General features: G+C 38.4%; 1 protein-coding gene and 1 non-coding gene across 2 annotated transcripts in view; one reads left to right on the plus strand and one right to left on the minus strand.

Annotated features, from left to right (window-relative positions):
- TEX15 (testis expressed 15, meiosis and synapsis associated) overlaps positions 1–26,188 on the minus strand; it is a 64,771-nt gene that overhangs the window by 37,913 nt on the left and 670 nt on the right. Inside the window, exon 2 of the mRNA XM_032593035.1 lies at positions 12,991–13,156. Within this exon, the coding sequence (XP_032448926.1) occupies positions 12,991–13,156 (166 nt within the window). The remainder of the gene's footprint in view (positions 1–12,990; positions 13,157–26,188) is intronic.
- On the plus strand, positions 10,803–10,910 carry LOC115513154. Its single transcript, XR_003968577.1, has one exon. It is a non-coding gene; the product is annotated as a U6 spliceosomal RNA (small nuclear RNA).

Consider the following 26,188-nt stretch of genomic DNA (forward strand, 5'->3'; position numbering starts at 1 on the left):
CCTGGGTGGCGCAGTCGGTTAAGCGTCCGACTTCAGCCAGGTCACCATCTCGCGGTCCGTGAGTTCGAGCCCCGCGTCGGGCTCTGGGCTGATGGCTCAGAGCCTGGAGCCTGTTTCCGATTCTGTGTCTCCCTCTCTCTCTGCCCCTCCCCCGTTCATGCTCTGTCTCTCTCTGTCCCAAAAATAAATAAACGTTGAAAAAAAAAAATTAAAAAAAAAAATGAAATACCACAGGTTAAATAAATTTGAATAGTCTTTTGTGTTTGTAGTAACATGTAATCAAATAAGAATACAAAGATCCAATACATACAATGTGACTTATTACTGAGAGAGAGAAGCTGAAGAGACCCCATTTTTTATAATGTTTATTTATTTTTGACAGAGAGAGAGAGAGACAGAGCATGAGTGGGGGAGGGGCAGAGGGAGAGGGAGACACAGAATCCGAAGCAGGCTCCAGGCTCGGAGCTGTCAGCACAGAGCCCGATGTGGGGCTCGAACTCACAAACTGTGAGATTAAGACCCAAGCCGAAGTCAGACACTCAACTGACTGAGCCACCCAGGCGCCCTATGAGACCCCATTTTTAGAAAGGATCTGCCTCTGCTGTTTTTCTGTGAGGCCCCATTTACTCATGTTCTATATTTTTGCATCTCAATAAACCAAAGAAGCTATGTTCCCACCCTAAGTGGGAAACAAGAAGGTTAATCATTCTAGGAGTTTTGTCCTAGGCCCCCAAACATCTGATTACATCTGAGACTCAGATCCTAAACACGTTCCAGGACATTAGCTTCAAACAAACCTTCGCCAAATTTTGGCATCAAAATCCTTACCTTTGAGGTGCCTGGGTGACTCAGTTGGTGAAGTGTCTGACTCTTGGTTTTGGCTCAGGTCATGACAATTGGTGAGTTCAAGCCCCACATCGGGCTCTGTGCTGGCGGTGTGGAGTCTGCTAGGGATTCTCTCTCTCCCTCTCTGCCCCTCCCCTGCTTGTGCTCTCTCTCTCAGAATAAATAAACACATGAAAAAAAAAATCCTTACCTTCGATAATCAGAAAATAACACCTATTATTCACCTGTCACTTGCCTTTGATTAAATCCTACCCTGGACTCCTGTAAGAAAATATACCTTCTACCCCTTTCCAGTATAAATGCTAACCCCAAGGGATGAGACTCATTCTCCATCTGCTGTATTCTGCCTGTTACTTAATGCTATTCAATAAACTCTTTTTTTCACTTCCTGGCTGACATTTGATTTCCATCCTGCCCAAAGCCAAGCATCCTCTTGGATGGTCCTGCAGGACCCCTCTCCAGGGTCGAGGACCCAGCCTGCCTGCATCATTACCAAGAAGCAGGCAGATTCTATGCCAACATGATATTTATATTATCTTAAATATAAAAAATACCTAACAGTTAAGAATAATTTTCCAGAAATATTTTCTTCTGTTTTTATGCCACAATGCTGATGAGGAAGAAGTGTCACAATCTGTCAGCCCCTGTACCCTACACATACTTAAAGCTCTGAAGTGCAAAGTTCAAAAACAACTCAGTAGTCAAATGTTAAATCTGCAGATATACTCTTGGTTGTGGGTTGATCATTATTTTTTTAGCCACTATTTGATTATACATTAATTAAATAAATGTAAAAGACTTATTAGCTAAGAAAATTCACATGGATAGAGATGTATAAGTTAACACAGCACAACAAATGAGTGGTAGAAACAAGATATGATCTGGATATCTTTTGGAAGACCATGAACTTAGAACTGATGGTGTGCTACCATGATGTTTATCTACTGAAATTAACTACTACAGAGTACAAGGTATAAGTGCCTCAGACAGAATGCCCAAGTCACAGTTAATTACATTATACAGAATAGATTCCAAGATACCGTGTATATAATAGGTAGTGAATTTTTTTGAGTACATGAAATACCTTAAGTATATCATTATCTCAAAGTTTAAGTGGAAATAAAACAATGCTATTTACTTAGCTACTAGGGTATGTGGAGGAGAGAATGAGAGTATTCAGTTAAGTATGTGCTTTAGGAAATACTTAAATAAAATGAAGTAACTGGTTTTGGAGGGCTGGAAAAAGAATTTAAATGTTTTCAAATCCATCAGATTGCTGACAGGTGATCAATGTCTAGCTGGCAAAAAGCAGAATACATGAAATGAAGCATAGTCAAGCTAAGAAAAATGGGGATTTAACTAAGTTTACAGAAGTACATCTTTGATTCAAGGGTAGTGATGTCACAAAGACAGTGGAGTAGCAGACCCCACCCTCTGGCCTCCTAAGAAAAGATCAACAATTACACAGCTACCTACAAACAAAAACAGCTCTGGCAGAGCTTTGGCGTTCACTTAAGAAACTGCAGCAACATGGTGGCACAAAAAAAACTGAGAGTAATTGCACAAAAAGGGAAGGACGAACAGCTTCAGTTTGCCTGTATCAGCGCACAAATCAAGCTGGCATTGCTCGGTCCCAAAAGGGTATTTCCCAGGTAAAAAAGAGTTCCCCTCACCAGAAAAGTGAGAGTGAGGTGAGTAACCAGCTTCCCTACCCCTCTGGGGCACTTCACGAAGGATCAAGGATCTGCTTTGGTTTTACCCATCCAGAGAATGGCAAAGCTGAGACATATAGAGACTGCTGGGAACAAGGAAGAAAAGCAGAGGCTACCCGTAGCAGCCATACAACAGGAGCAACCACCTTCCTACTGACTTGTTCAGCAAACACTAGCAGCTTTCACTACTGAAGAAACCAACGGCCACAAAGCTGTGGAATACCCCTGCAAATTTCACTAGTTTCAGACCCACCTATTTATATTTGCTGACACCAGCTGCCCAAGTCTCTCTACCCACTTTCTGCCAGCAGCCAGCCAAAGACCCTCTGGCTCCGAGAGTGTAACACACCCATGCAGACTCCTGCAGCTGACATTCACCAACATGCAGGTGCTCAGGGCAAGCCCCCTCCAGTTGTGTACTTATATGCTGCTGGGTAAACAGCTGTCACCAGCCTAAAATGCTGTGTGCACACCATGCAGAGATCCTGCAGCCACATCAGACCACATCCATAGTGAAGGCTCCTACGGCTGCATGTGGGGCCAGATTAAGCCCTGTCTTCTGTCGCTGGCCTATAGCCACTCCCAACTATGCACGGGCATACCCTCTGGCCCAATCTCCATCACTGACCTCCACATTGCTATGTGTCCAGGGCAAGATCCAACCAACATGGTAGTGAACACAGCCAGATCCAGCTGCCAGTACACATGCTGGTGGCTGGCCTGTGCTGCCTGTCCTGACTTCCACCATTACGTGTGTTAGCAGCTGACCCCTGTTACAACGTAGGCACCTGCAACTGAGTGTGTGCGCATGACAGACTCAGGCCACTACTGCTGCTTGCTCTGGTCCCTAGTTGACAGACCAGGGGAAGACACTGAGAACCCCAAGAGCTCATGCAGGTTATGTGAATGTCTGGCAACACTCACCAAGGACCACAAAACTGCCAATACTCTGCAGGCCAAGACCTAATCCAATGAGTTGCCATCCACCCCCCTCAGATCTGGAGCTACCATAAGCCGTGGTACCCTGCCCCCACTTGCAGGTGAGGTCTACACTTACCAACGTTCAATGTATAAAGTCTGGAAGAGGTGACCACTTCTTCAAATTCACAGACACCTACGCAAAGCTATGAGGATTATGAAGAATCAGGGAAACATGACTCCACCAAAGGTATATAGTAAACCTCTAATAACTGGCACAAAGAAATGGAGATAAAGAATTTGCCCTACTGGGGCGCCTGGGTGGCTCAGTCGGTTAAGCGTCCGACTTCAGCTCAGGTCACGATCTCGCGGTCCGTGAGTTCGAGCCCCGCGTCGGGCTCTGGGCTGATGGTTCAGAGCCTGGAGCCTGCTTCCGATTCTGTGTCTCCCTCTCTCTCTGCCCCTCCCCCGTTCATGCTCTGTCTCTCTCTGTCTCAAAAATAAATAAAAAACGTTAAAAAATTTTTTTTAATAAAAAAAAAGAATTTGCCCTACTAAGAATTCAAACTTTCTCTACACATTCAACATAGTATTGAAGTCCTACCTAGAAGAATTAGGCAAGAAAAAGAGATAAAAGGCATCCAAATTGGAAAAGAAGGCATCCAAATTGGAACTGTCACATTTGCAGATGGCTTGATATTATATACAGAATATCCTAAAGACTCCACCAAAAAACTCTCAGAACTAATAAATGAATTCAGCAAAGTTGCAGGACACAAAATCAATATACGGAAAATTGTTACACTTCTATAAGCTAAAAACAACTATCAGGAAGAGAAGAGGGGTGCCTGGGTGACTCAGTCAGATAAGCATCTAACTCTTGATTTTGGCCCAGATCATGATCTTATGGTTGTGAGATGGAGCCCAGTGCGGGGCTCTGTGCTGAGCATGGAGCCTGCTTAAGATTCTCTCTCTCTCACTCTTAAAAACTGAGAACAAACTGAGGGTTGATGGGGGGTGGGAGGGAGGGTGGTGGGTATTGAGGAGGGCACCTTTTGGGATGAGCACTGGGTGTTGTATGGAAACCAATTTGACAATAAATTTCATATATTGAAAAAAAAAAAAGATTCTCTCTCTCTCCCTCTGCCCCTCCCCTGCTCACATGCTCTCTAATGAAAATAAAAAATAAATAAAATCTTTTTTAAAAATCCCATTTACAACTACATTATAAAGAAGAAAATACCTAGAAATAAATTTAATCAAGGAGGGGAAAGACCTGTACACTGAAAACTATTAAGACACTATTGTCACTATTAAGACAAAGTGAAGAACTCACAAGTAAAAAGATATTCCACGCTCATGAAATTAGAAAAATTAACATTTTTAAAATGTCCATACAACCCAAGGCAATCTACAATTCAATGCAATCCCTACCGAAATTTCAATGGCATTTTTCATAGAAATAGAATAAATAATCCTAAAACTTATATAGAACCACAAAGACCCCAAATAGTCAAAGTAATCGTGAGAGAGAAGAACAAAGCTGGAAGCACAATGCTCCCTGATTTCAATGATAATATAAAGTTATAGTAATCAACACAGCATGGTACTAGCATAAAAACAGACATATAAATCAATGGAACAGAATAGAGTCTGGAAATAAACCCAGGCATATGTGGTCAGTTGATTTATGACAAAGGAGTCAAGAACATACAATGGGAAAAGGACAGTCTCTTCAATAAATGGTGTTGGGAAAACTGGACAGCTATATGCAAAACAGACTACTTTCTTACACCACTCATAAAAATTAACTCAAAACAGATAAAAGACCTGACTGTAAGACCTGAAACCATAAATCTCCCAGAAGAAAACATAAGCAGTAAGCTCCTAGACATCAGTCTTGGCCATGATTTTTTGCATCTAACTCCAAAAGCAAAGGCAACAAAAGCAAAATAAAGAAGTGGGACTATATCAAACTAAAATACTCTGCACAGCAGAAAGAACCAACAAAAGGAAAAGACAACCTACGGAGTAGGAGAAAATATTTACAAGCCATGTATCTAGTAAGGGGTTAATATCCTAAAATACATAAGGTACGTAACAACTCAAAAGCAAAAACACAATCTGATTAAAAAATGGGCGGGGCGCCTGGGTGGCTCAGTCAGTTAAACATCTGACTTGAGCTCAGGTAATGATCTCGAGGTTCATGAGATCAAGCCCTGCATCGGGCTCTGTGCTGACAGCTCAGAGCCTGGAGCCTGCTTCAGATTCTGTGTCCCCCTCTCTCTCTCTGCCCCTCCCCCACTCATGCTCTGTCTCTCTCTCTCTCTGTCAAACATAAATAAACATTAAAAAAATTTTTTTTTAAATGGGCATAGAACTTTAATGGACATTTTCCTAAAGAAAATCTACTAATGGCCAACAAGTACATGAAAAGGTAGGTGCTCAACATCACTAAGCATCAGGGAAATGCATATCAAAATCCAATGAGACACTGTCTAATATCTGTTAGAATGGCTATTCTCAAAAAGACAAGATAAAGAGTGCTGGTGAGGATGTGGAGGAAATGGAACCCTGATGCATTGTTAATGGGAACATAAATTGGTGCAGTCACTATGGAAACCAGTATGGAGATTCCACAAAACATTAAAAATAGAACTACTATAGGATCAAGCAATCCCACTTCTGGGTATGTATCTGAAGGAGATGAGCTTGCTATCTTAGAGAGATATCTGTATCCACCATGTTCACTGCAGCATTACTCACAATAGCCAAGACATGGAAACAACTTAAGTATCCATCAACACATGAATTGATAAATATGGGGTACACCCACACACCCACACCATAGAATACTATTCACCAATAAAACAAAGGAAATCCTTCAGTTTGTGACAAAAGAATGGACCTTCAGTTTGTGACAAAAAGAATTATGTTAAGTGAAGTAAGTCAGAGAAAGACAAATACCATTTGATCTGACTTACATGTGGAATCTAAAAACATCAAATTCATAGAAACAGAGAATAGAATGGGAGTTGCCAGGCCTAGGGTGTAGGGGAAATGGGGAGATGTTGGTCAAGGGTACAAACTTTCAGTTAAAAGATTAATAAGTTTGGAGGATCTATGGGACAGCATGGTGACTACAGTTAACAATATTGTATTGTATATTTGAAAGTTGCTATGAGAAAAGAGCTTTAATATTCTCACCATAAAAACAAAACAAAATGGTTTATGATGTGAGGTAAAAGAGGAGTTAACTAACCTTACTGTGGTAAACATTTCATAACCTATGTATTAAATCATCACATTATATACTTTAAATTTACACAATGTTATGTATTAATCATTTCAATAAAGCTAGAGGGAAAATTTTTTAATATTTATTTTGAGAGTGTGAGTGGGGGAGGGGCAGTGTGAGAGGGAGAGAGAGAATCTCAAGTGGGGGTCAATCCCACAAACTCTGAGATCATGACCTAAGCCAAAATCAAGAGTCGGATGGTTAACCCACTGAGCCACCCAGGAGCCCTGGAAAAAATTTCTAACTCACACAAGTTTGGAGATGATAAAGGCAGGTATTAGTTTTCTATTGCTGCTAGAACAAATTACCACAGACTCAGTGGATTAAAACAAATCAAGTTTATTTTATAGTTAAGTAAGACGTAAGTCCAATGTAGGTCTCATCAGGTTAAAATAAAGGTGGCATTTGAACTGTGTTCCTGTCTCAGGCTCTGGGGGAGGATCTCTTCACTTGTTGGCAAAATTTACTTGCAGACGGAGCACTAACATCCTATTTCCTTCCTAGCTGTTTGCTGAATGCTGCTCCCAGGTTCTAGAAGTTACCAGCATTCCTTGAGTCATAACACCTTTCCTCCATCTTGAAAGCCAGGAAAAGCAGGCTGAATCCCTCTGAAATTTTTCCTGTCTCCTCTCTGACCCATTCTGCCTTCCTCTTACATTTCTAAGAGCTCATATCTCGAAACTGCGCTCACGCAGGTAATCCAAGATAATCGCCCATCTGCAGGTTTGTGATCGCAATCAGATCTGCAAAGTCTTCGTTGTTATGTAAAATAACATATTCACAGATTCTAAGAATCAAGATGTGGGCATTTTTGGGGATGTACTGTGCTGCCTACTGAAGGCAGATTCTGAATTTACTCAGTTCCCCCAAAATATTAAGGATTCAAGTTTCTTTGCTTTGACTCTCCTTACTGCTGTCTATAGCTTTACTTTTATCTTTGGCTCCTCTAAGTCTTAAGAAGGCTGCCAAGCAGCAACTAGACCTATAGCTTCCTTGCTTGCGGTCCTTAATAGAGACACTGCCTTCATCTCAGGCTTTCCAGGCAGGTCTCATACAGTATCCTAGTGAACCATACAGACCAGGCCTGTACATCAGTAAACCAATAAAGGAGAATAGGACAAAAAAATAGTTTGAATTATGTAAGATGATTTAGAATTGTTAGAAAGACTATAGTCTACTAACTTGGTTACCCTTTGCACACACCCTTCTTCTAACACATATACTTTCAAAAATGCTTAGGCTCACACAAAACACTTCAACCTACCTCACAAAAAGGGAACAAGCCAAAATGTCATCCAGTTACTGCATCTAACTTCAGATCCATGATCTGACTAACACGCCTTCATTTCCAACAGGTCTGGATATAGATCCCTATAGTTAACATCCATTAAGGTAATACAGCTATAAGATTATTATCTACACCCAAAATACATCGGTAAAAGGAAAAAAATAGGGTAACTACAATTAAATTCAGAAAAGTAAACAATGATACAGCAGTGGTCAGTGTTAACTGGCCCTTAGCACACAGTATGTCCTTTTGAAAAGAAGCAGCTAGTATTCTTTACCCTCAAAATTCTAAAGGCTAGTAACCATAGCAAGATCACGGTTAGACAATGGTTGCAATTAGGACTTTGTCTCCTGGCAACAAGCCTCTAAATCTTCCCATCTTCCAAGGCTCTGAATTTGGAATGGCCTTTACCTACTGCATTCCAATTAGAAACTATCCATTTCCTCCCCCATTGCATTTAAAAAATACCTTTACTGGGGCGCCTGGGTGGCTCAGTCGGTTAAGCATCCGACTTCAGCTCAGGTCATGATCTCACGGTCCGTGGGTTTGAGCCCCGCGTCGGGCTCTGTGCTGACAGCCCAGAGCCTGGAGCCTGTTTCAGATTCTGTGTCTCCCTCTCTCTCTGCCCCTCCCCTGTTCATGCTCTATCTCTCTCTGTCTCAAAAATAAATAAACGTTAAAAAAAAAATTAAAAAATAAATAAATAAAAAATAAAAAAATAAAAAATATCTTTACTGTATAAACCTGAGTAGTTTCCATTTACCCAGTAGAAAATACTTAAAGAAGGTATCGGGAAGGTTGAAAGTATGTGCTCTATAGCATACTTATCTCCTGTTAAATCTCTTTTCTAATCCGAAATTCAAACTAACTTCAGAAAAGATGAATTCTTTACCTCAATCTAATTTTATGAGGCTGACCTGTGAAACCACATGAAGAAAGAATCTTTCTTACCAAATCTGCAATCTGAATGTTTAAGGTCTTTTGGATCTAAGTAGGACACGGTCAGGGCACTTCAATATCCTCAAATTTCTGTATAATTTCCTTCCAAACCACAGCCTCAGGAAGCAAATGGTTATGCCCCAAAGTATAAGGGAATATCACCAACATCTCAAGTTGGCACCCTTACTGCCCTCTCTCCAAGTTAAATCCATAGTATACAATCTCTTACTTGCAAGTACCCCTGTCCCAGTACGAAATTCAGTATCAGCTGGAATGCTGTTGGCATCAAGCACAGAAACTTGTTCAAACTGGCTTAAAAATAAGTTGACTTCTTATAACAAGAAATTCAGAAATCTTGCAGCTTTTATCAGGGTTGATGGGTTCTGTGGCTCCAGATGTCATCAAGGATCCAGGTTTTTTCCATCTCTTTGTCCTGCTGTCCTCAGCTTTAGGGTCGTCCTAACACTAGTCTCTTTATTACCACAGTGGTGCTATCAGTAGCTTAAGCAAAATGCTTCCTTGTTCACATCAGATTGGCTTCTCTTTCCTAGGGACCCCCACGTCAATACATCTTCAGTGTGTTACTGACCCAAACTGATTTAGTTCAGCCCACCCTTGGAATCAATTACCGTTAAAGTAAATGAAGTAAACCACGGACGGCTCAGACTACATCTGGGGTGAAACAGAAATGGAGATGTCAAGTACTAATTCAACAATAACATTAAGTTGGGTACTGACAATCTTTAAAATGACATCCTTTCAATAAATTTGAAATGTTTAAAAGTAAGTAATATTAAAACAAAAAGGGTCAAACTGATACAAATAAGGCAATGGCCTTAAGAATAATTCAGTTTCTCTTTTACCCATTAATACCAGCTCAAGTTTAATTCTTTAAAGTATCTCTTAAAATTCTTAAGAATAATCAGTCCCTCATCTGTGCACCTGTATGTTTATGATAACGCTGTATTTTATATTTAGCTGTATGTGTTCTAAACTAGAATGTGAACTCTTTAAGGCTGAGGAAAAAACACTCATTTTCTCTGAGGGTATCAAAAATAGTGTCTGACACAATAGGCACTCAGATGTTTAATGAATGATCGAATACATAGATGTTTAGATTATTAACGCTTTCACCTATTTCAGATTTAAGAAGTGATAGATGGAATGGAGATAAGAAGTGGAAATTAGTGTCCTTTTGGAGATACTTGCTTTTGCTGAGCCCATAGACATATTAACTCCTCCAAGGTGAGTGATAAAAAGAAAAGCCAGAAGCAGTCAATGTTACTATACTTTTTCTTTTCATTCTATTATTTTCTTCTGCTAACCATTCTTTTTTAAAGTTTATTTTTATTGTTTTAATTTACATCCAAGTTAGTTAGCATATAGTACAACAATGATTTCTGGAGTAGATTCCTTAATGCCCCTTACCCATTTAGCCCATCCCCCTCCAATAACCCCTCCAGTAACCCTCTGTTTGTTTTCCATATTTAGGAGTCTCTTACGTTTTGTTCCTCTCCCTGTTTTTTATTATTTTTGCTTCCCTTCCCTTATGTTCATCTGTTTTGTATCTTAAAGTCCTCATATGAGTGAAGTCATTTATTTATCTTTCTCTGACTAATTTCACTTAGCATAATACCTTCCAGTTCTATCCACGTAGTTGTAAATGGCAAGATTTCATTCTTTTTGATTTCTGCTAACCATTCTTATTTATTTTTCCTTTTATTTTATTCCCACTTGTGCCTTAAGGTTAATTAAGGGCCCTTTAAAACCTATGGAGTTTTAAAATATGAAATAAAAATTTGTGCTCACTTCAGCAGCACATACACTAAAACTGGAATGATACAGAGAAGATTAGTATGGCCCCCTGTGCAAGGATGATATGCAAATTGGTGAAAATTCCACTTAAAAAAAAAAAAAGAAAGAAAAATTTAACTTAATTTAACAATTAAGTGTCCACTGTGTTGCCAGTTTCATGCTATGGACATAAACACAAATGAGATAAAACTCACAATACAGGAGAATCTCACAAAACCAATATTTGTAGTAAGAAAAATGAGTATAAAGTACTATGGGAAACAAATGAGTTTGTCTAATTGGGCAAATACCTAAGAAACCAATAAATCTATATTGTTGGTTATTTGCAATGTTCTTACATGTCTTGTTGCATGGTTCTAATTTCTCTGCTAACTTTAAGAGGTTGTAAATTAAGTGTTGGGCAGGGGGGCATTACAAAAAAGGGTAAAATTTTAAAAAGCCTAGAAGAACCAAAATCAAAGAGCAATACCAGGAATTAATTTTTGATCAAACTATTACTTCAATTTAAAAGTGGCAGGATAGGGGCGCCTGGGTGGCGCAGTCGGTTAAGCGTCCGACTTCAGCCAGGTCACGATCTCGCGGTCCGTGAGTTCGAGCCCCGCGTCAGGCTCTGGACTGATGGTTCAGAGCCTGGAGCCTGTTTCCGATTCTGTGTCTCTCTCTCTCTCTGCCCCTCCCCCGTTCATGCTCTGTCTCTCTCTGTCCCAAAAAATAAATAAACATTGAAAAAAAAAAAAAGTGGCAGGATATATCCAGTCCATTCTACTTTTGCTCAAAACTGTGGTGCCTAGATGAAAGAATATGCTATCAACTATATCTGTCATTCCCACCAATTCTCTCAAAGTGATACCAGGGGGTATGTATGTTTGAGTCAAGAGTAATTAATTTTATTTTATTTATTTATTTAAAAAAAATTTTTTTTTCAACGTTTATTTATTTTTGGGACAGAGAGAGACAGAGCATGAACGGGGGAGGGGCAGAGAGAGAGGGAGACACAGAATCAGAAACAGGCTCCAGGCTCTGAGCCATCAGCCCAGAGCCCGACGCGGGGCTCGAACTCACGGACCGCGAGATCGTGACCTGGCTGAAGTCGGACGCTTAACCGACTGAGCCACCCAGGCGCCCCAAGAGTAATTAATTTTAAAACAAAAAAAGAAACAAAAAACATTCCAAAATGAGTTCTAAGTATGGGTCTTGCATCAAACTACAGTTAGGTTTTACATTAAATGCAAATTGATAAAGGAGAAAAATTCAGAAAATGAAAAAGCTGTATTGTATTCACATAAGATCTAGACCTATAAATGCAAAATGTTTATAATGAGAAACTGCATATGCTTTTCTTCTTTCTTATCAAAACAACATAATGGATTATGCCTTCCCAAAAAGTACAAGTAGTACTTTTGAAAAATTAGTATCAGAAATAGTTGTATACCTGAAACTAATGTAAATACTATGTGTTAACTACACTCAAAAGTTTTTCAGAAGAAAAAAAATAGTGGCTCTAGTAGAATAGCTGGAAATAGCCAGATATAATCTTGCCAAATTAAAACATCAACTAAGTCTCTGAATGGTTGAGTCAAGGAAAAAAAAGTTATTTTTCTAAATTCTTTTTTAAAATTTTTTAATGTTTGTTTATTTTTGAAAAAGAGGACACAAGTGGGGGGAAGAGTAGAGAGAGAGGGAGACACAGATTCTGAAGCAGGCTCCAGGCTCTGAGCTGTCAGCACCTGACTCGGGGTTCAAACTCACAAGCTGTGAGATCATGACCTGAGCCGAAGTCAGATGCTCAACCGACTGAGCCACCCAGGTGCCCCCATTTTTCTGAATTCTTTAACTGCTGTTTTATATTATCCAGGAGGCACAAAGAATCTATACAATGGCTGCTCAATAAATGTGCTGATATATGCTTCTGAAAAATTTATCAGGATTAAAAAATTACATGTGTCTGAAATCTGGCTACGTTAACCTGTAAAATTTATTAACCAAAATATCACACTTAGCTCTTCACTATTACACAAGGCCATGAGAAGCCAATAAAATAATGAATAAATAATCTCTGTACTTATTTTTTTAGTGGTACTTACCAAATCTCAAATGGTAGAAATTACTAATTTATATAAAACTTTATAGTAAAAATGAAAAAAAATCTCAACTTATAGGTCATAATAACTTACCTCTTAGAAGTAAATTTTTTTTCCAGATCCTCATTGTGAACCAGTTTTGTATCCCCAAACTGCCATGATGATTGTAGATCACAGCCTACATCAAGCCGGCACTGGTTAAGAGTATCATGTATGAAACTATACTCTCTAGTGTTGGTGCAACAAGGTGACAGGTAAGCTAAAGATAAAGAAAAGGGCAAGTGGTTATTTGACTTTAAAATTACATCTTTGTACATCTACACAATGACATATAATATCAAAACCAGAAAAATAATATTGGTACAATCCACAGATCTTAAGATTTTATCAGTTTTACATATACTTGTATTTGTGTGTATAGTTCTATGCAATTTTACCATATGTATAGATTCATGGCAACCACTATAATCAAGATTCATCACCACAAAGATCTCCCTTACTGTTTTATAAACAGAATCATACTGTTAACCCTATTCCCCTTCTCTGCCTCTAAGTCTTGAAAACTACTCATCTGTTCTCCATATTCTATACCTTTGTCATTTCAAGAATGTTTTGTTAAGTAGAATTTTGTATTTGTGACCTATGGACATTGGCTTTTTTCATTCAAGATAATCCCTTTGAGATCCAACTAAGTTGTTATTTCAGTAGATGGTTTCTTTTTATTGCTAAGTATTCCATGGTATGGATGTACCATAGTCTAACCATCCACTCACTGTAAACCTAGGTGGTAGCCAATTTTTGGCTATTCCAAATAAGGCTGCTATGAACATTTGTGTATGGTTTTTGTGTGGACCTAAGTTTTCACTTCTCTGGGATATGCCCAAAAGTGCAATTTCTGGGTTATATGATAATTGCACGTTTGGTGTTTTTAAGAAACTATCAAACTGTTTTTCAAAGAGTGGCTGAGCTATCTTACATTTCCGCTGGTTATATGACTGATTTGGTTTCTCCACATCTTTGCTAACATTTGGCATTGTTACTCTTTTAATTTTAGCTGTTTCATCAAATGAGTAGTGGTATCTTATTGTGGTTTCCATTTTCTTAATGGCTATGATGTTGAACATCTTTTTATATGCTCATTTGCTGTCTGTACATCCTCTTTAGTGAAATGTCTGTTCATGTTTTTTTCCTTACTATTGGAATGTCTTTTTCTTACTATTGAATTTGCAAAGCACTTTACATGCTCAAGATCTGAGTTCTTCTCAGATACATGATTTACAAGTGTTGACGAGGATGTGGAGAAAAAGGAACCCTTGTGCACTGTTGGTGGGAATGTTAGTTCTTCAAAAAATTAAAAACAGAAATACCATACGATTCAGTAATTCCACTACTGGGTTTTTACCCCCAAAAATGAAAACACAAATGTGAAAAGATACATGAACCCCTATGTTTAGCGCATCATTATTTACAATAGCCAAGGTATGGAAGAAGCCCAAGTGTCCAATGATAGATGAGTGAATAAAGATGTGGTATAGGGGCGCCTGGGTGGCGCAGTCGGTTAAGCGTCCGACTTCAGCCAGGTCACGATCTCGCGGTCCGTGAGTTCGAGCCCCGCGTCGGGCTCTGGGCTGATGGCTCAGAGCCTGGAGCCTGCTTCCATTCTGTGTCTCCCCCTCTCTCTGCCCCTCCCCCGTTCATGCTCTGTCTCTCTCTGTCCCAAAAATAAAATAAATGTTGAAAAAAAAATTTTTTAAAAAAAAGATGTGGTGTATAGGGGTGCTTGGGTGGCTCAGTCGGTTGAGTGTCTGACTTCGGCTCACGTCATGATCTCACAGCTCATGGGTTCCAGCCCCGCGTCGGGCTCTGTGATGACAGCTCATAGCCTGGAGCTGCTTTAGATTCTGTGTCTCCTCTGCCCTTCCCCAGCTCACGCTCTCTCTTTCAAAAAAAAAACCATTAAAAATTTTAAAAAAAAGCTGTGGTATATATATTTACAATTTAATATTAGTCACAAAAAAGGATAAGATCTTGCCATTTGCAACAACATGGATGGACCTAGAGGATATTATGCTACATGAAATAAGTCAGAAAGAGAAAAAACAAATACCATATGATTTCACTTATATGTGGAAAATAAAAAACAAAAAGTAAAAATCAGACCCATAAATAGAAAAACTGATGGTTGCCTGAGGGAAGGGGGGGGTGGAAGGAAGAGCAAAATGGGTAAAGGGGAGTAGCAGATATGGGTTTCCCATTATGGAATAAATAAGTCATGGGGAGAAAAGGTACAGCACAGGGAATATAGTCAATGGTACTTAACAGTGTTGAACATTGTATGGTGACAGATAGTAGCTACACTTGTCGGGAGCACAGCATAATGTAGACTTGTTGAATCACTATGCTGTACACCTGAAACTAATGTAACATTGTGTGTCAACTATACTTAAAACAAAAAAACAAAACCCTACCTTTTCTCCCACTAAGCTTGTATTTTCACTTACCTAACAGTCTTTTACAAAAATTTCTAATTGTGATGAAGCCAATTTATCAACTTTTCCTTTTTTTTTTTTTTTAAAGTTTATTTATTTATTTTTTTTAGTAATCTCTATACCCAGTGTGGGGCTCAAATTTATATACCTTGTGCTTTTGACATCACTTCTGAGAACTATTCTAGATTCTTCAGATTTCTTCTAGAAATTTTAGTTTCACATTTTCCATTTAAACCCATGATTCTTTTTCCACGATTTTAGTTTCAAGTAATCTCTACACCCAGTTTGGGGCTTGAACTCACAATCTTAAGATCAAGAGTCGCATGATCTACAAAATGAGCCAGCCAGGCCCCACCCATGATTCAACTGTAATTATGTTTTGTGTGAAGTAGGGAGAAGTTCATTTTCTTGCCTATGGATGCTGTCCAATTGCTCCAGCAATATCTGATGAAAAGACTACCTTTCCTCCATTGAATATACTTTCATAAAAATTAACTGAAAGAAAATCAAACAAGTGTATTAATGCGGGTTTATTTCTGGAGGCTCTATTCTGTTCCACTCATGTCTATTCTTCTGCCAATGGTATGCTGTCTTGATTACTGTAGCTACAGAGTAAGCTTTTAGTATTGAGCAGAGTAATTACACTTTGTGTTTCTACTTCAAAATTGTGTAAGCTATTCTAGTTTCTTTGCCTTTTCATGCAAATTTGAGAATAAATTTATTTACAAAAAGACTTGCTGGGATTTTGAGAGAAATGGCAATAAATTTAAATTTGTGGAGAACTGACATCTTCATTATGCTGAGTCTTCTAATCCATGAATGTAAGTACACCTCCCCAGTAACAGATTCTCTTTGATTTCTTTCATCAGCATTTATTGTTTAAAGCAAAAAACACCATACATGTTTTTGTTAGACTTCTACATATGTATTTCATGTTTTGAGCTATTATAAATGGCATTATGTTTGATATTCGTGTTAATTTTCACGTGCTCCTTGCTAATCTATAAAAATTTAAGTGATTTTTTCCATTTTTTAAAAATTGAGACATAGCTGAGTTGGTATACAATAATATATTAGTTTCAGGTATACAACATAGTGATTCAACAATTATATACTTTACAAAATGCTCACTACAATAAGTATAGTTACCATATGTCACCATCCAAAGTCACTACAATATTATTAATTATATCCCCTAGACTGTATTTCTCATTCCCATGACTTAACTTATAACTGGAAGTTTGTACTTCCTAATCCCCTTCACTTATTTTGCCCATTCCCCCAACTTCTCTCCCCTCTGGCTACCCTTAGTTTCTTTTCTGTATTTATGAGTCTATTTCTGCTTTTGTCTTGTTCCCTTGTTCTGTTTTTTAGATTCCACATGTTAAGTGAAATCATATGGTATTTGTGTTTTTCTAAGTTATTTCACACAGTATAATACCCTCTAGGTCCATCCATGTTGTCACAAATGGCAAGATTTTATTCTTTTTTATGGCTAATGTTCCTGTGTGTATGTGTGTGTGTGTACATCTACTCCATCTTCTTTATCCATTCAACCATCTATGGACACTTAGTTGCTTCTATGATTTTTCTATTTTAATCATGCATCCAGTGACCTTGCTGGACTTACTAGTTGGGGACTTTTTTTTTTTTTTTTTGTAAATTCCTTGGGTTTCCCTACGTTATCTTCAAACAGAAAGTCTTATTTCTTCTTTTCTTTTTTTTTATTTCTTCTTTTCTTTTTATTTTTTTTTTTAATTTTTTTTTCAATGTTTATTTATTTTGGGACAGAGAGAGACAGAGCATGAACGGGCGAGGGGCAGAGAGAGAGGGAGACACAGAATCGGAAACAGGCTCCAGGCTCTGAGCCATCAGCCCAGAGCCCGACGCGGGGCTCGAACTCACAGACCGCGAGATCGTGACCTGGCTGAAGTCGGACGCTTAACCGACTGTGCCACCCAGGCGCCCCCTTTTCTTGTTTTTAAATCAATTTCATTCACTTTTTGCACTGGCTACAATTTCCAGCACTATGTTCATAAGAATGGTAAATGAGAATGTTCTTGCCTTCTTCTCTTACAGAGAAAACTTGTTGTTCATCATTAAGTGTGATGTTAGCTACAGTCATTTTTTTTTTTAATTTTTTTTTTTCAGCGTTTATTTATTTTTGGGACAGAGAGAGACAGAGCATGAACGGGGGAGGGGCAAAGAGAGAGGGAGACACAGAATCGGAAGCAGGCTCCAGGCTCTGGGCCATCATCAGCCCAGAGCCCGACGCGGGGCTCGAACTCACGGACCGCGAGATCATGACCTGGCTGAAGTCGGACGCTTAACCGACTGCACCACCCAGGCGCCCCTGCTACAGTCATTTTTAATATACTCCTTATCAAGTTGAGGAAATTGCCCTGTTCTTAGTCTGCTGGGTCTTTGTCATGAGTGTTGAAACTTGTCAAATGCTTTCTTTGCATTAATTAATATGATTATGCAATTGTTCTCTATCCTGCAAATATAGATTCACTTTCAAATACAAAACCAGGCTTGCATCCCTCAAATAAATTTTCTTTGGTACTCTGGTCTAATTCATTTTATATACAGTGCTGTTGAATTTGCTTATATTTTGTGTAAGATTTCTGCACCAATATTCATGATGGATATTGGCATGTGTTGTTCTTTTTTTGTATTGCATTTGTCTGCTTGTAATATCATAAAATTATTTTCTATTTTCTGGAAGAGGTTCTGTGGAATTTGTATTAACTCTTTTTTAAATGTATAGCATTCTGGGGCATCTGCGTGGCTCAGTCGGTTGAGTGTCCTACTTCGGCTCAGGTCATGATTTCATGGTTCATGAGTTTGAGCCCTGCGTTGTGCCCACTGCTGCCAGTGCAGAGCTCACTTCATATCCTCTGTCCCCCTCTGTCTCTGCTCCTCCCCAGCTTGTGTTCACTCTCTCTCAAAAATAAAATAATTAAATTAATAATTAATTAATTAAATGTTTAGAATTCTCCAGTGAAACCATCTGGGTCTGGAGACTTCTTTTCCAACAATGTTTTGTTACTTTGTAGTTTCTGACAAATGGGTCTATTTCATCTATGTTTATGTAAGTAGATCTGTTCATAGTATTCCCTTATTAACCTTTAATGCTGTGGGTCAGAAATGATACCCCATTTCATTCCTGATAGTGGTAATTTGTAATATTTGTCCCTTCTGTCAGTCTTGCTAAAGGTTTGTCAAGTTTTTTATTTTTTCAATCAACCAACTTATTTTTCATTGATTTTCCTTCTTTGCTTGTTTTGGGCTTGTTATTCTGTTCTTATTTTCTTAAGGTGGAAGCTGAAGTTAGTTATGAAATCATTCCTATTTTTAAAAAATTTAATTCCAGAACAGTTAACACACAGTGTTAACATATAGTTTCAGGTGTACAATATAGTGATTCAACAATTCTATACGTTACTCAGTGCTCATCAAGATAAATGTACTCTTAACTCCCCTTCACCTATTTCACCCATCTCTCTACCCACTTCCCCTCTGGTAACCATCAGATGTCTATAGTTAAGAGTCTGGTTTTGGCTTGTCTCTCTCTCTCTTTTTTTAATAATTTTTTCAGTGTTTGTTTATTTTTGAGAGAGACAGAGTAGGAGCAGAGAAGGAGCAGAGAGGAAACAGAGAATCTGAAGCAGGCTCCAGGCTCTGAGGTGTCTGCACAGAGCCAGACAGGAGGCTCAAACTCCTAAATGGAGATTCATGACCTGAGCCAAAGTCGGACACTTACCCAATTGAGCCACCCAGGTGCCCCACTGGCTTGTCTCTTTTTAATTTTGTTCATTAATTTTCTTCAATTTCACATGAGTGAAATCACATGGTATTTGTCTTTTTCTGACTGACTTATATTGCTTAGCATTATACTCTCTAGATCCATCCATGTTGTTGCAAATGTCGATTTCATTCTTTTTTATGGCTGAATAGTATTCCACTGTGTGTGTGTGTGTGTGTGTGTGTGTGTGAGAGAGAGAGAGAGAGAGAGAGAGAGAGAGAGAGAGAGAGAGAGTATTCCACGTCTTCTTTATCCATTCATCTATCAATGGACATTTGGGCTGCTTCCATAATTTAGCTATTGTGAGTTAACTTCAATAAACATACAGGTTTCTGAATTAGTGTTTTTGTATTCTTTGGATAAATACCCAGTTGTGGAATTACTAGATCATATGAAACCCTTTCTATTTTCTAATGTTAAGTATTCAGTGCTATAAATTTGTTAGCAATGCTTTAGCTGTGTCCCTAAAATTCTGCTATGTTGCATTTTCATTTTGATTCAATGCATTTTATTTCTCTTGAAATCTCATGAATATTTAGAAATGTGTTATTTTCCATGTGTTTTGAGACCTATTACTTTCTATGAATTTCTACTTTGCATATGGTCCAAGAACATATTCTGTATGACTTCAATTCTTTAAATATGGGGAGATGTGTTTCAGGGCCCAACATATTGTCTATCTTGATTAGTGTCAAATGAGCGTTTGAAAAGAATATCTACTCTGCTGTTGTTGGGTGAAGTCATGTATAAATGTCAATTAGATTCTGTTGTTTGATGGTGTCAAGTTCTTCTGTATCTTTGCTGATTTTCTGCCTTAATAGTTCAGTTCTACCAATTGTTGACACAGGTATACTAAAGTCTCCAGCTATAAATCTGAATTTGTCCATGTCTTCTTTAATTTCTAACAATTTTGATTCATGCATACTGAAGCTCTGTTGTTTGATGTATACACATTAAGGTTTGCTATGTCTTATGGGTAGATTGACCCTTTCTCTCATCATTATGCAACATCCCTCTTTGTTCCTGGTAATTTTCTTTTCTCAGAATTCTGCTTTATCTGATATGAATAAAGCTAGTCTTGCTTTATTTTGGCTGTTTCCATGGCCTTTCTGCCTATGTTACTTTAAAAAATGTGTATCACTATATTTGCAGTGGATTTATCAACATTATATACTTAAGTCATCTTAAAAAATATATTGTATTAGGGGCGCCTGGGTGGCGCAGTCGGTTAAGCGTCCGACTTCAGCCAGGTCACGATCTCGCGGTCCGTGAGTTCGAGCCCCGCGTCAGGCTCTGGGCTGATGGCTCGGAGCATGGAGCCTGTTTCCGATTCTGTGTCTCCCTCTCTCTCTGCCCCTCCCCCGTTCATGCTCTGTCTCTCTCTGTCCCAAAAATAAATAAACGTTGAAAAAAAAAAAAAGAAAAATTAAAAAAAATATATATTGTATCAAAAAAAAGAAAAAATATATTGTATCATTCAGGGCCCTTGTTTCTTTCTTCTCAAGTGCACATGGAACATTCTCCAAGATAGATCACATACTGGGTCACAAAACAGCCCTTCATAAGTATAAAAGAATTGAGACCATACCATGCACATTTTCAGACCACAATGCTATGAAGCTTGAAATCAACCACAAGAAAAAAGTCTGGAAAACCTCCAAAAGCATGGAGGTTAAAGAACACCCTACTAAAGAATGAATGGGTCAACCAGGCAATTAGAGAAGAAATTAAAAAATATATGGAAACAAATGAAAATGAAAATACAACAATTCAAATGCTTTGGGATGCAGCGAAGGAGGTCCTGAGAGGAAAATACATTATAATCCAGGCCTATCTCAAGAAACAAGAAAAATCCCAAATACAAAATCTAACAGCACACCTAAAGGAAATAGAAGCAGAACAGCAAAGACACCCCAAACCCAGCAGAAGAAGAGAAATAATAAAGATCAGAGCATAAATAAACAATATAGAATATAAAAAAACTGTAGAGCAGATCAACGAAACCAAGAGTTGGTTTTTTTGAAAAAATAAACAAAATTGATAAACCTCTAGCCAGGCTTCTCAAAAAGAAAAGGGAGATGACCCAAATAGATAAAATCATAAATGAAAATGGAATTATTATGACCAATCCCTCAGAAATACAAGCAATTATCAGGGAATACTATAAAAAATTATATGTCAACAAACTGGACAACCTGGAAGAAATGGACAAATTCCTAAGCACCCACACACTTCCAAAACTCAAACAGGAAGAAATAGAAAACTTGAACAGACCCATAATCAGTGAAGAAATTGAATCAGTTATCAAAAATCTCCCAACAAATAAGAGTCCAGGACCAGATGGTTTCCCTGGGGAATTCTACCAGACATTTAAAGCAGAGATAATACCTATCCTTCTCAAGCTGTTCCAGAAAATAGAAAGGGAAGGAAAACTTCCAGACTCATTCTCTGAAGCCAGCATTACTTTGATTCCTAAACCAGACAGAGACCCAGCAAAAAAAGAGAACTACAGGCCAATATCCCTGATGAATATGGATGCAAAAATTCTCAGTAAGATACTAAAAAATCAAATTCAACAGCATATAAAAAGAATTATTCACCATGATCAAATGGGATTCATTCCTGGGCTGCAAGGCTGGTTCAATATTCACAAACCAATCAATGTGATACATCACATTAATAAAAGAAAAGAAAAGAACCATATGATCTTGTCAATTGATGCAGAAAAAGCATTTGACAAAATTCAGCATCCTTTCTTAATAAAAACCCTTGAGAAAGTCGGGATAGAAGGAACATACTTGAACATCATAAAAGCCATTTATGAAAAGCCCACAGCTAATATCATTCTCAATGGGGAAAAACTGAGAGCTTTCCCCCTGAGATCAGGAACACGAAGGGATGTCCACCCTCACTGCTGTTGTTTAACATAGTGTTGGAAGTACTAGCATCAGCAATCAGATAACAAAAGGAAATCAAAGGCATCAAAATTGGCAAAGATGAAGTTAAGCTTTCACTTTTTGCAGATGACATGATATTATAGATGGAAAACCCGACAGACTCCACCAAAAGTCTACTAGAACTGATGTATGAATTCAGCAAAGTCGCAGGATACAAAATCAATGTACAGAAATCAGTTGCATTCTTATACACTAATAACGAAGCAACAGAAAGACAAATAAAGAAACTGATCCCATTCACAATTGCACCAAGAAGCATAAAATACCTAGGAATAAACCTAACCAAAGATGTAAAAGATCTGTATGCTGAAAACTATAGAAAGCTAAGGAAGGAAATTGAAGAAGATATAAAGAAATGGAAAAACATTCCACGCTCATGGATTGGAAGAATAAATATTGTTAAAATGTCAATACCACCCAAAGCTATCTACACATTCAATGCAATCCCAATCAAAATTGCACCAGCATTCTTCTTGAAGCTAGAACAAGCAATCCTAAAATTTGTATGGAACCACAAAAGGCCCTGAATAGCCAAAGTAATTTTGAAGAAGAAGACCAAAGCAGAAGGCATCACAATCCCAGACATTAGCCTCTACTAAAAAGCTGTAATCATCAAGACAGCATGGTATTGGCACAAAAACAATAGACACACATAGACCAATGGAATAGAATAGAGACTCCAGAACTGGACCCACCAAAGTATGGCCAACCTAATCTTTGACAAAGCAGGAAAGACTATCCAATGGAAAAAAGACAGTCTCTTTAACAAATGGTGCTGGGAGAACTGGACAGCAACATGCAGAAGAATGAAACTAGACCACTTTCTTATACCATTCACAAAAATAAACTCAAAATGGATAAAGGACCTGAATGTGAGACAGGAAACCATAAAAACCCTAGAAGAAAAAGCAGGAAAAAAACCTCCCTGACCTCAGCCGCACCAATTTCGTAGTTGACACATCTCCAAAGGCAAGGGAATTAAAAGCAAAAATGAACTATTGGGACCTCATGAAGATAATAAGCTTCTGCACTACAAAGGAAACAATCAACAAAACTAAAAGGCAACCGATGGAATGGGAAAAGATACTTCCAAATGACATATCGGACAAAGGGCTAGTATCCAAAATCTATAAAGAACTCACCAAACTCCACACCCGAAAAACACATAATCCAGTGAAGAAATGGGCAGAAAACACGAATAGACACTTCTCTAGAGAAGACATCCAGATGGCCAACAGGCACATGAAAAGATGCTCAACGTTGCTCCTCATCAGGGAAATACAAATCAAAACCATACTCAGATACCACCTCACACCAGTCAGAGTGGCCAAAATGAACACATCAGGAGACTATAGATGCTGGAGAGGATGTGGAGAAGCAGGACCCTCTTGCACTGCTGGTGGGAATGCAAACTGGTGCAGCCATTCTGGAAAACAGTGTGGAGCTTGCTCAAAAAATTAAAAATAGATCTACCCTATGACCCAGCAATAGCACTGCTAGGAATTTACCCAAGGGATACAGGAGTGCTGATGCATAGGGGCACCTGTACCCCGATGTTTACAGCAGCACTTTTAACAAGAGCCAAATTATGGGAAGAGCCTAAATGTCTATCAACTGATGAATGGATAAACATATTGTGGTTTATATACACAATGGAATACTACGTGGCAATGAGAAAGAATGAAATATGGCCTTTTGTAGCAACGTGGATGGAACTGGAGAATGTTATGCTAAGTGAAATAAGTCACACAGAGAAAGACAGATACCGTATGTTTTCACTCTTATGTGGATCCTGAGAAACTTAACAGAAGACCATGGGGGAGGAGAACTCCCCCATTGACTCTAAAAAAGTTAGAGAGGGAGGGAGCCAAACCATAGGAGACTCTTGAAAACTGAGAACAATCTGAGGGTTGATGGGGGGTAGAAGGGAGGGTAGGGTGGGTGATGGGTATTGAGGAGGGCACCTGTTGGGATGAGCACTGGGTGTTGTATGGAAACCAATGAGACAATAAATTTCATATTAAAAATAAATAAATAAAAATATATTGTGTCAACCCGTTTTTTTAATTGGTATATATCATTTACACTTAATATAATTGGTATGTTAGGGCTTAAGCCTGCCATTTATCTGTTTTTTCCTCCACTGTTCAATTCTTGATTTCATTTTCCTGACTTCCTATGGGTCAGGAAACATTTAAAACATTTAAAAAAATCCATTTTGATCTATTTTTATAAAAATCTTTTAATTCTGATGTAACTGTAGATTCACATGTAGTTGTAATATATAATACAGAGAGCACCTATATTCCCATTCACCCAGTTCCTTCCAATGGTAACATCTCACTTTATAATTATTTCCTCTATATGCACTGAGAATCACATCAGAGAATGTTACAACTTTTTTTCCAACTGTCAAACATAATTATAAAACTCAAGAGAAGGATGGCTCATTATATTTCCCTGTATTTTGAATCTTTCCTTAATTCCTAATGTTCCCAGCCTCCTTCTTCTGTTGCTTTGTTTAGAGAACTTTGTTCAGCCATTCTTTCAGCCATGTGTTGATGAAAAAATTTTAATTTACTTCATCTGAAAATGTCTACTTCATTTCTATTCCTGAAGGATATTTTTGCCAGGGACAGAACTATGGGTTGACAGTTCTTCTCCTTCTATACTTAAATGTTATGCCACCTCCTCTAGGCTCCATGGTTTCTAATGAGAAATCTTCTGTCATTCAAAAAAATTTTCCCCTATAGGGGCACCTGGCTGGCTCAGTTGGTTGAAGCACATGACTCTTACTCTTGGGAGTCATGAGCTCAAGCCCCCTGTTGGGCATAGAGTTTACTTAAAAATTTTTTTTTCCCTTATAGATATGTGGTTGCTCTAGTTGCTTTCAAGATTTTTCTGTCCTTAGTCTTCAGAAGTTTGATTATGCTATGCTATAGCATGGACTTTTTGGGTTTATGGAACCTTCAGCCTTTTGACTATGCAGGTTTACGCCCTTTGCCAAATTTGGGAAATTTTTTAGCCAATATTCCTTCAAGTACTTTTCTACACTCTTTCTCTTCTTCTTTGGGGACACTGAGGACAAAGATGTTAAATCTTATATTATTGTTCCACACATTCCTGAAGCTCTGGTATTTTTTTCTGTGTGTGCATGTGTACGTTCTCCCGTGTCATTCAGGCTGAGTAATTTCTATTGTTATTATCTTCAAATTCACTGACTATTTCCAATGTCTTCTTCTCAACTCTTCTCTGGATCCATCCTTTGAGTTTTTATTTTGATTATTGTATTTTTCAGTTCCAAAATTTCTACTTGGTTCTTTATTACATTTTGCATTTTTTTGAGATTTTCTATTTTTTCATTTGTTTCAAGAGTGTTCATAGTTGCTTACTGAAACACCATTATAATGGCTGCCTTAAGAGCCTTGTCAGATTAATTCCAACATCTGTTTCATCAGAGTATTGGCATCTATGGATTACTTTGTCTCATTCAAGTTGACATTTTTCCTGGTTGGTAGAAAATGAGTGATTTCAAAAAATTTTATTTTGGTCATTTTGGATATTGTTAAGATATTCTGGATCATATTTAATCTTGGGTTTTACCAAGCCTCTACTGAAATTGAGCTAACAGGGGAAACTGCCAGTAAGAAAAGGGAGGGACTGATTTCTTTACCACCAGATTGGACTGAAGTCCTGGCTCCCTACAGAGTCTCCAACAACACTGTGTGTGTGTGTGTGGGGGGGGGTGCTTTGTTACCATGAGAAAGGGGTAGAAGTCACTGCTCCTGACTCAGCCTCCAATGACAATGTGGGAAAGGGACAGGTGTTTTGTAACTGACAGGTGTGATAGCAGTCCAGGCTCCATACTTGGTCTTCATGGACTCTATTCCAAATGAGAAGGGGTGGCTCATCACCACAGGGCAGGGATGGAAAACCACTGACACTGCAGGGGAGGGGATGCCAGGGAGGGGAACCTGTTACTGCCATGAAGGGGAGAGGAGTGGATAGAAGTCTAAGCCCTCCACTTAGCTTTTGCT

This window comes from Lynx canadensis, chromosome B1 (genome assembly GCF_007474595.2).
Source record: "Lynx canadensis isolate LIC74 chromosome B1, mLynCan4.pri.v2, whole genome shotgun sequence".
Classification (NCBI taxonomy): Eukaryota; Metazoa; Chordata; class Mammalia; order Carnivora; family Felidae; genus Lynx; species Lynx canadensis.